Source organism: Pimephales promelas, chromosome 5 (genome assembly GCF_988280905.1).
Source record: "Pimephales promelas chromosome 5, fPimPro1.hap1.1, whole genome shotgun sequence".
Classification (NCBI taxonomy): Eukaryota; Metazoa; Chordata; class Actinopteri; order Cypriniformes; family Leuciscidae; genus Pimephales; species Pimephales promelas.
Window position 1 is genome coordinate 9,283,106 of NC_142773.1, and position 12,247 is coordinate 9,295,352.

The 12,247-nt window shown below is 47.2% G+C and overlaps 1 protein-coding gene across 2 annotated transcripts in view; it reads right to left on the reverse strand.

Annotated features, from left to right (window-relative positions):
• Positions 1-2,437: 2,437 nt before the first annotated feature.
• LOC120492842 (uncharacterized) overlaps positions 2,438-12,247 on the reverse strand; it is a 349,229-nt gene continuing 339,419 nt past the window's right edge. For both annotated transcript variants that reach the window (XM_089130946.1, XM_089130947.1), the window contains one exon: positions 2,438-3,331. In XM_089130946.1, coding sequence (XP_088987072.1) covers positions 3,325-3,331 — 7 coding nt within the window. In that variant the 3' untranslated portion in view covers positions 2,438-3,324. The remainder of the gene's footprint in view (positions 3,332-12,247) is intronic.

Here is a 12,247-nt window from a genome sequence, read left to right on the forward strand (position 1 = left end):
TTATTAGGGGGGTAGAGGAATATGTATTTAATCGTGTGTGTAGTTTTTTTTTTTTGTGCCTGTTTAGGCATTTTTATGCAGTGGTAGTGAGCCATGCATGGTTACAAAGTCTCAGTGTCAGAATATTTTAATTTAAGCCTATAATAATTATTATAGTAAATTATGTACACTGTAACTATGAGAATATGAAAACAATGAGATGCCCTGTCAACTTTTCCTTTCTCATTTCACCTCTGCATATTGTCAACAACAGGTTAAACAAAAAAAGTGCTTTGTCAAATATCTGTATCTCTTTTAAATAGTTAACTGGAAGCTTAAAAAATGACCTTAAAAAAATGGTCATACATATTTTGTTAATGCATAAATTCTCTTCGTGATATATGAACTATATGGGCCTAATGTTTTTTGGGTCACAAGGATTTATCGACTTTAAAATGTGGGTCGCCAGAAAAAAAGTTTGGGAAACACTGCATAGCCATCTAGTGGAGCTCTATAGCCATCTAGTGGATAAAGTGACTTATTACAAATTTTAACCTGTTTTTTCCAAAAATTAGGCAAAAATCTTACATTCAACCTTGTAAAATTATCCATGGTATCCCCAGGAATGAAAGTTAGAAATCTGGGTCTTTTATAAAGTTTATTTAACATAAAATGCTGTTTTTTTGTAAAAATCCTATTTAAATAAATATTTATTTATTTATTTATAGAAATAAATAAAAAAATCATAAATCCTCCAAAAACTACACAAATGTTGAGTAAAAACATTAATAAACAGAGTAAAATTATATTTGTTAAAAAAAAAATACTATTCTGTTACAAAATTAAATATTATTGTCTGGGGTCCAATAGACCCCGAAGACCAGAATTGTTACTTTTTTTGAAGACCATCAGAGAAGGGTACATATCATGCTTTTAAATCATTCATTTTTACATATAAATCATACCGTTGTGGTCTATATAAAACATAACTGCAAAGCTTGGGTCTGAATTCCTCATTATTATAGCTCCACAGGCCCCTTTTCTACCCCTTTTCTGATGTGCATCTTTGAGCGACCCGTTTCAATGCGGCCCCTTTAAATAAAAAGGAGATGCGTCATACCCCGCCCGCTCTCCAGGTCGATGAGTTCACGGTCGGTTCAACTCCCCACGTTCGGCCATTATTGTAGTTTGATTAGAGATATACGATTATATACGATACCTTCAAAGAACATTTTTATTCACACTTTAATAAAATGTCAACAACAGAAGACTTGTCCATCAAGCCTTACATCGAGCCAGAGCGAGCGAGTTGATAAAGACTACGAGGAACCTGCAGAACAATATGAGTTAACTGTTTTGTGTTATTAGTGAAAGTCGACTATTTTTCTTGTTAAAACAAGCACACTGACAAGATAAATGACTACGGTCTAATCTTACCACAAAAAAAATCTGTATTGATAATATGATGCGTTTAGAAAAGCATCAGAAAAGCAGCTAAATGACCATTGATGAAACTCAAGAACAATAATACTGCAGACGTGTAACGTTACTTCAAAACAGAAACAAAGAAAGACAAAGGTACTGCTAAACCATGACCACCGTGTGTTTTAAGAAAGTAAAGTACTTTATTTTTATTAACGATATTTACAGCTTATCGAAATGCTCTGTTCGTCGTCTCCAAAGATAGAAGGAATTTACCTCTCATTCAGAGGAAGTCGATCCGCAAACCCTTCTGTATAACGTTACTGGCGGAGGTTGTTGAAGTGGGAATCCTTGAAGTGCTTCAGGTCACTAACGTACATCCAACAACCGAACATTTTGACTTGCCCTCTCGTAACTTCTGCATCATTGAGCTCGGACTACAAAATCGGAGCGAGAAATAATAATGGCGGATTGCTCGAAGTGTTGGGCCGGTAGTCAATGTCTTTATTTGGCAGTTCCGCTGCAAATACGGTGACGCACTTGCTCAAAAAACGTCATAGACAACAGAAAAATCTGAACAGGTTAAAAAATATGAACAAAACAGAATATAAAGATATAAACGAAGCACCTCAAGAGAATAATTTCATCTTTTCTGTACTTATAAACACTCCAAATATACAACAAAATGCATTTAAGGGCTAAAAAAGTGGATTTTGCATGATATGTCCCCTTTAATGTCAGATAACGTCCATAATAATTGGACTTTGTGTTCGATTTTTTTGTCTGTTTTCAGTTTGATTTATTCACCGTTTTCAGTGGTTATGAGGAGCATGAGAGAGAAATTTGGTAATCATTGTTTAGGTACATTAAACCACAACATGTTATATTGTTAACATGGTAGGCTACTTAGCAGAATAGTGGGTCATATATGTCTAATGCTTTTTAAAAACCTAAGGCTTATTTCTTCATAAAACGAGTCAGACATCATCACATTTTTGTATATATTTTTATTTATTTACATTAGTAATCTACAAAACATCATCTTTCAAAACATGACCTGCATGCGTGAAAGAGACAAAAAAATAAAATAAAATAAATGAATGTGTCTCTGTCCCAGCACATTTCAGACCACACTGACGCCCATGGGTTCACATTCAGATTCACAGTGATTACTGACCCTCATCTTTGACAAAACTGGCCCTGATTTGTTTTAAGATAACTGGGCCACATTTGCTGCAACATTTGTGGGTCATATTTGGTTTACACCCAGATTAGTCATTGTCGATTGTGCCACATTTTTGCCATAGGTGGCCCACATTTGGTTTGTGATATTTGGGCCATATTCATTATTTATCATATGAGCCACTTTAGGCCCACATTCAGATTACACATTGCCATGAGTGCCGCATCTTTGCCTAAAAAGGTCCATATGTGATTAAAAAAAATATATAAATCAATAACAATAAACATATTCTGTGTATAAAATGTTAGAGAGAGAGAGATACTGTAAATGTTTAAAAGTTACATGTAATCTCTATATCTTTTGAAACATTTATGTCTTCACTTTGATAGTGAAGATTTCTGCTGACACTCATCTGAGCTTCTTCCTCTGTTCCACCTTTAATTACAACTAAACCATCATTTGGCTGAATAATAAACCAACCTTAATCATTCAATATCACATGTTTCTAATACATATGCTAACACACACGCTGCTTTATTTAATAGCTTTATTTAACCTGTATGAAACACTGCTTTATTTAACCTGTATGAAACACATTTACACATGTATTTCTCCTCATAGACAGCAGTGAGACTCTTCTGTGGATCACCTGATGGTTTCTGCTCCTCTCATCTCTGTCTCACAGATTTAAACCTTGATGGAAATCCACTGACAATTTGGTGACTGATTTTCATCTACATTCAAATACTGCAAAGTGGAACAGAAGAGAAAACAATCAGTGGAAAAAAGTGCTTTTTTTTCTTTAGTAAAAGTAAGTTAAATTGAATTCCTTTAATCAAATGAATTACTGACTTTACATGATCTTGGATAGATATTTGTGTTTTTAAATATAATAGATGAAAAGCCTGAATCATGTTCATATGTGTGTCTGTGTGACTCCTATTGAGTCTCTGTAAAAGATAAACTAATGAGTGTACGGCGTATGGAATAAACCACAGCGAGCAAATACTAATGTTATTTTGAGTTAAACACAAACCTTTAGTTAAAGCCGTTTGTCCTCTAGTTTAAACATGTTTGTAGGCTCTTAGTAAATAACTGAGAGTAAAGTAAGTGTAGAGTAGTGTGACGTGTTGCTTGTCACAGTAAAAACACACTAGAGACAGAGGCATTGCTCATGTGAGCTGGACGCTGTGAGCTGAAGCTGGAACTGCACTGATTTTAGCAGGAGTGCAGCGTTTCCTACAATCTGACCAAGTCTGTTTCACACTCAAATGATTCACTTCTACTGACACAGTTCATAAAGCAGGTGTTGATGTATAAAGCTGTGACAGTGAGCTTTTCTTCTCTTTCAACATTTCAATAACTTCACATTTTGTTCTTACACCCTTTATTGCAACAAATCTTAAAGTCCCTGTAAAGTCAATTCTACAAAAAAGTTCTAAACACATTATAAATGTTGCATATGTATTGCTAAAACATATTACAAAGACTGTGAAAGTACTGAAATGTGCAGTTAGACGGATTTTACGGATTGTTTGGGCGGGGCTAAAACAGGGCTTGATGACGCACTGGAGCCCATGAGCTCCTGGACACCCCCCTATTTGATGACGCACAGAGTCTGATATCTCCCCTAACACACAATAACACTCCATGAGCACATTCGCATTCACCGCTCAATCGCGAGTGACTGTCAGTACTATTAGTTACTACATCTAAGCCTACAGTTCCCTTTCGTAGTCACTTCGAGTTACGTCAGAAGTGACGGAGATTGGGGGTTTCGCATAGAAAGCCAATCCTCTTCGAGTATTTAACAACGAGCCAATGGCATGAAATGCCTTGGGGCTGCGGAATTTGCATAGCGTATCTCCGCCCCACGCAGTGGGTATAAAAGGAGGAAGTGAACGCAACCGCAGTATGTTTTCGCTTCGGAGCCAAGAGATTTCTTCACTCCTTAAGCCATTCTCACTGATTCAAGACTCTTCGAGACGAGCGTCCTCTTCAGTGTTGGTGTGACGGCGGTACCCAGCGAGACTCTGCATTGCCTGCGATCTGAGCAGTGGTCTGCCAGACTTTGCGCTTCTCCCTGGTCGCCTCAGCGCTGAAAGAGTGAATTTCCTCCTCTCTAAGTGAAAGAGCTGCACGCGGCACGTCTTTTTAAAGACGACTCGCCCGTGTTCTTCTGGGTGCGATCGTTTCATGTCATTTTCTGATGGTCGCGATCGCTGCTCTGTGTGCCTGGGCTTTCAGCATGCAGTAGCAGCGTTCGTGGATGACTCATGTTCCTTCTGAATGGGAACATGAGCATCTCTACACTGTGATCTAGACTCAATGATCTGAAAGTGAGAGTCCCTGTGTCCGTTACTCGTTCTGCTTCTTAAAATAGAAGCTCTTCGACTCGCGGACAGGGTGATATGACGGTGAATGTGTGACACACCCCCGACGCTAGTTCCTCGGGTCACACCCACCGCTCCAGTGTTAGAGCCAGTGAGCGCTGTATCGCTTCAGACGTCTGCCTCTTTGCAGATACCGTCTGTTTCGTTCAGCGCTCCAGAGAATGATGCGATGACGATCGCAGCATCACAAGGCCGGCTTGACTCCTCGGGAAGTGAGGATGCGGCCGCCTTGCCTCCTTCGGGAGCGTCAACGTCGCCGTGTCTGATCCCGCGATGACGGCCATGCTATCTCGGGCCTCCGTGAGCATCGGGTGGGGGTGGAACTCCGCCCTATCCCGATCTCTCGCGGCTGGATAATTGGTTTTTGGGTAACGCTGCCGCCTTACGGCCACGGCCAACCCCGAGTTGCATGCGGAACTGACACGCACTGACAAGAAAAGAGCGTGCTTCAGTTTCCCGCCTTTTCTCCCCTTGGCGACGCGGTTGCCTGTGGGTACGCTGGGACCCCCCCGGTGGAACGTTCTGTTGCGATGCAGCTGCGTCCGCAGGGCGCGTCCACCCGCGGTGCTCTCAGATGCCCGTCCAAAGCCTATGGGTTCTCGTCGTCTATGGCGGTGCGATCCTGTAGAGCGGCGGGACAGGCAGCCTCCGCCCTGCATATGATGAGCACCTGCTAGCTGCTCAGGAATGTGCACGAGGAGGGGACGGACCAAGCGAGCTGCGAGCCTGCCGCCTACCTTGCTCTCAAAAGGGTCACGGAAGCAGGGGGTCTCGCCCCCTTGGTCAGGTGATGCCCACCGCTGTGGTCCAGGAGTATCATCTAAATGTTTCGGCGGTGCGGTCCAGGACTTTGCCCAGCACTTCTCGACGGCCTAGGAGCGGACGGAGGCGGGTTTACACTTCTGCCCCGACGGCCAGCTGCTCCCTCCACCCAGCAGTCGGCTCAGACGCCTCCGCCCGCTCGCCGCCGAGGACGCCCCCCTGCGGCTCCCTTCCCTCCCACGCGGCCCCAGCAGCAGCCTTCAGCCGGTTCGCGTCGTGGAGGAGGCCACAGGTAAGCGTCTCAGCCCCCTCAGGCCGCGTGCCCTGCTAACGCCAGGCGAAGCGATTTCCCTGAGACGGGCTGCTCAGTGATAGTGTCATGGTTTTTCTCAGGAGGCGGTAGCAGGGCCCCTCCTTCCCCCAGTGGAGGGCCGGTGGAGAATATTTTGTTCTAGCTAGCTCCTCGCGGCTCACCCAAGAGTGAGCAGCGCCTTGAGCTGGTTGAAGAAAAAACCGACACTATCATTGAGCACACAGACTGGAATGAGCGCGCACGACGTCCAGTGCGTCGCCCCGCTCATTCCTCTCTGTCTCTGAGGGTGCGGATGGGAGCTTGTGTCGTCCCTCGACTACACCACTCCCCTCCCCCTCTATCGCCAGACCCCCGGCAGAACAGACCCCCGTGGAACGCTGGTCCTTCCCTGGTCTCTTCTGTCGGGGAACGGGGCTCGACTGTGCATCCGCACAGGGTAACTCCTGTGTGCATGCCGGTCTCCCTGTACCGCTGCCCCTTCGGGGGGACGTCTGTGGTTCACATGACTCCGCTGGTTCAGTCTTGGGAGCCTGGCTAGAGCTCCTCGACCTGTCCCGCTGCGTCATCAGAATGATCAGATTCGGCTACGCGACTCAGTTCGCGAGGTCTCCTCCCCGTTTCAGGGGAGTTCGCTCCACGGTGGTCGGTGGCTATGCCCCGGTCATGAGAGCGAAGATTGCGACCCTGCTGGCGAAGGGTGCAATCGAGACAGTCCCTCCAGCCGAGGTGAGGTCCGGGTTTACAGCCCATACTTCACTGTCCCCAAGAAGACCGGTGGGTTACGACCGATCCTGGATCTGCGCATTTTGAGCCACCGTTCAAAATGCTCACAGCCCAACGCATTTTCGAATGCGTTTGGCTTCAGGATTGGTTTGCAGCGATCGACCTGAAGGACGCGTACTTTCATGTCTCCATTTTGCCTCGACACAGACCGTTCTTGGTTTGCCTCGAGGCCAGGCATCAGTACACGGGTCTCCCTTTCGGGTTAGCTCTGTCGCCTTGCGTCTTCATGAAGATTGTCGAGGCAGCCCTTGTTCCCCTTTGCGAACACGGGGTTCGCATCCTGAAATATCTCGACGACTGGCTGATACTGGCACACTCTCGAGAACAGGGTTGCGAACACAGAGACCTGGTGCTCCGGCACCTAGCCCGTCTGGGCCTTCGGGTCAACCGGGAAAAGAGCAAACTTTGCCCCGTGCAGAAGATCTCTTTTCTCGGCGTGGAGATTGACTCGGTCGCCATGTCCGCGCAGCTCACGAGCGAGCGCGCGCACTCACTGCTGAATTGTCTTCGACAGTTCGAGGGCAAGAGTGCGGTTCCACTGAACTGTTTCAGAGGCTCCTGGGGAATATGGCATCCGCGGCCGCGGCAACGCCGCTCGGTTTGCTTCATATGAGACCGCTTCAGCTGTGGCTTCGCGATCGAGTCCCGAGGTGGGCATGGCATCGCGGCTCGCTCCGAGTTCCAGTGACTCCAGCGTGCCGCCGAACCTTCTTCCCGTGGTCGAACCTCAGCTTTTTACGGACCGGTGTCCCTCTTCAGCGAGTTTCCAGGCATCTCGTTGTCTCCACGGATGCATCTACCATGGGTTGGGGTGCCATGTGCAATGGGCATGCAGCCGCGGGCACATCAATTGCCTCGAGCTGCTGGCAGTACGCCTGGCCCTGCACCGCTTTCAAGCGTTGCTCAGGGGTCAACATGTACTTGTCCGTTCAGACAACACCACTGCAGTAGCGTACATCAACCACCAGGGGGGTCTACGCTCACGCCGGTTGTCGCAGCTCGCCCGCCACCTCTTGTTATGGAGTCAGAAGCACCTGAGGTCCCTTCGTGCAGTATACATTCCAGGAGACCGGAACCTGGCAGCCTACGAGCTGTCACGGGTCCGCCCTATCTCCAGCGAATGGCGACTCCATCCCCAGACGGTCCAGCTGATTTGGGACCAGTTCGGGGAGGCACAGATAGATCTGTTCGCCTCCCGGGACTCATCCCACTGCACCCAGTTTTATTCCCTGTCCGAGGGTACGCTCGGCACAGATGCACTGGCGCCAGGGTATGTGAGCGGAGTGGAGCGGCAACAATTTCCCCTCCACGCTCCAAGCATTATATAATCACTCCGCTCCAGCTCCGCTCCGGGTTCACCATTTACCACTCCCGCTCCACTCCTCGCTCACTGATATCAGAAACACCGCTCCGTGTTCGCTCCCCAAGGAAATTCCGAATAAAGTATTTAAGTATGCTTTAAAATCTCACAAAATGTCTCCTCATCATAATAGATACATAGGCATAGTAAATAAATAAAAAACAACGTTAGGAGAATAGTTGCAATGTTGTTTATTGGATTTGGATAGTGTGCAAACTTTTCCTATGACATGCTATGCTTATTACAGGTTATCAGCATTATAAATTAAATATCATTGCTGCTTTTTGCAGAGCACATTTTGTTTGGAAAGAAGAAAATAACTACGTTTTCATCAGTTATTTATCTACGGGTCGCTACATTTCTCACAGATTCATGCTCATTTAAAATCAAATACTGACAGATAGCCGACTGTATGATTACATTTGTTTGAATGCCATGCATTAGTGAGAAAGCGATTGCGTTGGTGAATAAGTGTTACCTGTTTAAAATGTGCTTTCACCCCGCCCGATCCAGCGCCCCATCTCATGAAAGTCCGTAGGCTATCTATATTTTATTTCTCGTGGGCATAGCCTACGATACGCACTTAATGGCAAGAACGCACTTCACACCCATCCTAACCAAGGGGTTTAGTGTGCGTCATTTGCACGCACAAACAATTTTTTGGCATATAATAATAGGCACGAGAAATAAAATGTGTGCTATAGATTCGCACTTTCATGAGATCGTGGTGCCCGCTCATATTCAGTACAGGCTTGATAACTATAACCTCCCCGCAGCCACTCATGTCCATCGGCGTCATCATGACCCTCACATTTTTTTCTGATTTGAGTGATCCATCTGTATCATGCTAGCGTAATGTGTTTAACACGTGAATCCTTACTAAAAATGCAGTTCTATAATGAGCCGTTGGCATGAATTGTCCTCGTGATAGAGCGGTAGTGGAGCGCGCTCGGAGCGAGTGAAAACCACGACGCTCCGACTTTTAAAAAATCCGCTCCGCGCTCCATTCAAAATCATGCCGCTCCACTCCTCGCTCCGCTCCCACTCCACTCCGCTCACATACTCTGACTGGCGCACAGCTGGCCGCGGGGCCCACGCAAGTATGTGTTTCCCCAGTGAGCCTTCTTGCACGGGTGTTGTGCAAGATCAAGGAGGACGAGGAGCAGGTCTTGCTGGTAGCCCCCTATTGGCCCACCAAGACATGGTTCTCCGAACTCATGCTCCTCGCGACAGCACCTCCTTGGCCTATTCCTCTGAGACAAGATCTACTCACTCAGAGACGGGGCACTCTGTGGCACCCTCGTCTCGATCTCTGGAGGCTGCACGTGTGGCTCCTGGACGGGACGAGGCAGGTTTGAGTTCGCTGCCACCTGCGGTGGCGGCAACCATCACTTCCGCTAGAGCGTCGTCCACGAGACACCTTACGCGTTGAAGTGGAACCTTTTCGTCAGCTGCTGCTCTTCTCGCGGAGAAGACCCCCGGAGGTGTTCGATCAGTGTCGTGCTTTCCTTCCTGCAGGAAGGGTTGGAGCGCAGGCTGTCGCCCTCCACCCTTAAGGTTTACGTTGCGGCCATTGCCGCCTCTCATGACGCAGAAGAAGGTAAGTCCATCGGAAAGCACGACCTGGTCATCAGGTTCCTGAGGGGAGCGAGGAGGCTTAATCCGCCTCCCTCCCCTCATGCCCTCTGGGGTACTCTCAGTAGTTCTAAGTGCTCTGCAGAGGTCTCCCCTGGAGCCTTTTCAATCGGTAGAGTTTTGGTCCTGTCCTATGTTGACAGCACTCCTGGTTGGATTGGCCTCCATCAAGAGGGTGGGGGACCTGCACGCATTCTCCGTTGACGAAGCGTGCCTGGAGTTCGGGCCGGCTTACTCTCACGTGATCCTGAGACCCCGGCCTGGATACGTGCCCAAGGTTCCCACCACTCCCTTCCGGGACCAGGTGGTGAACCTGCCAGCGCTGCCCCTGGAGGAGGCAGACCCAGCCTTGGCACTGCTCTGTCCGGTACGTGCTCTCAGCACCTACGTCGACAGAACGCGGTGTTTCAGGACCTCAGACCAGCTCTTTGTCTGTCATGGGGAGAGCCAGAAGGGAAGGGCTCTCTCAAAGCAACGGCTGTCTCACTGGATTGTGGACGCCATTGCTTTGTCTTGCCAGCAGCAAGGCCGTCCGTGCCCCCTTGGTGTGACGGGCCATTCCACTCGGAGTGTGGCCTCCTCTTGGGCTCTAGCGCACGGCGCCTCGCTAACAGACATTGCAGAGCTGCAGGCTGGGCGACACCCACCACCTTCGCCAGATTCTATAATCTGCGAATTGAGCCGGTGTCCTCTCACGTACTCGCTTCCGCCAGTACTGGACCCGCTTAGGTGTCTTCGCTTGCTCGTCATTCCACTCCTCGGACTGGATAAGTGCGATATCTCCTCAGTGTCTTCCATTGAAGCCTTGAGTCCTCCAGCACCGACGATGCGGGCACCACTGCTGTTGCTCTGGATGCTGGCTAGGTGCCTCCATGTGCACGGTTCCCTATGGTAACTGTCTCATGTGTATTATCCACTGTAAGCCTCTCTGAGCATGTGTCTTCCCTTGGCAAGCCATCTGCCACCCCTGGAGTTAAATTCTAGTAGCCACCTGCGGTTGGTGCTCCAGTGACCTCCATATGTAGTCCCTATGAGGCCATATGTGTATTGTAAGTCCTCCTTCGGTAGGCATCTGGTAGCATGTCCCTCCCGGGATATGTTTCCCAGTGTACCTTGGTATTCCTGTGTCAAAGTAGGATCCCTGGTTAAGCTATGTCAGGGGTCCAGACTTCCGCAGGGCACTGGAAGACAGCTTAAAGATGGCGTGATGGCACAGACCCCCAATCTCCGTCACTTCTGACGTAACTCGAAGTGACTACGAAAGGGAACGTCTCGGTTACGGATGTAACCCTCGTTCCCTGAGTAGGGAACGGAGACGTTACGTCTCCCTGCCACTTCTGCTGTACCGCTGGGTAGATGCCGGAGTTCAGCCTTGGCTCCTCAGCGAAGACATACTGCGGTTGCGTTCACTTCCTCCTTTTATACCCATACGCTATGCAAATTCCGCAGCCCCAAGGCATTTCATGCCATTGGCTCGTTGTTAAATACTCGAAGAGGATTGGCTTTCTATGCGAAACCCCCAATCTCCGTCACTTCTGACGTAACGTCTCCGTTCCCTACTCAGGGAACGAGGGTTGCATCCGTAACCGAGACGTTTTTTAGCTAGCTATGCCTTCAACACAGAAATGCATTGGCTACTACCTGAATGCGATCATGTACAAAACAGATCGGTATCTTCATTGAAATTCCCTAAAAACTATCACATCAAGAAGAGGTTTTTAGAGAGTCAAACTTTAGGAAGAGCTGAGGATGACTGCCAACACCCGCCTCTGTAGTGATCATTTTACACGGGATCGTTTTATAAACTTTCCTCAGAGACAACTGGGATTCACTGATAATACGCTGTTAATAGTGAACGGGGCCCAAACGATTTCAGCGCGATCTCTCTCCCGCCTCACCGTTCATTCTCCCGTCCCGAAAGCAGTGGTGGAAAGAGTACTGACAAATTGTACTTAAGTAAAAGTATTGCTACTTAAGTAAAAATGTACTTGAGTACAAGTAGAAGTAGTGAAATATAATATGACTCATGTAAGAGTAAATAAGTAGTTTGCTTAAAAACGAAAATGGGGAGATGATAGCGAAATGGAGCGCTAAACACTCTCATGTCATCTGTTTCATTCATACTGAAGGCCCAGTACTGATGCATAGAAGTATTAAACTTACACATTTCAGGAAATGCCTTATATGCATATAGTAACTTGCAAATAGTGATGTTTTGACTGATGAAACATGAAGACAAACACATTATAGCTATAATATATCTGAGTTTATCAAACTGTCAGGTATTTTCAAAAGAATGATGTATGACTTTAAAGGGATAGTTCACCCGAAAATTAAAATTAGCCCACGATTTACTCTCCCTCAAGTCATCGTAGAAGATATGACTTTCTGCTTTCAGTCGAATACAATCAGTTATA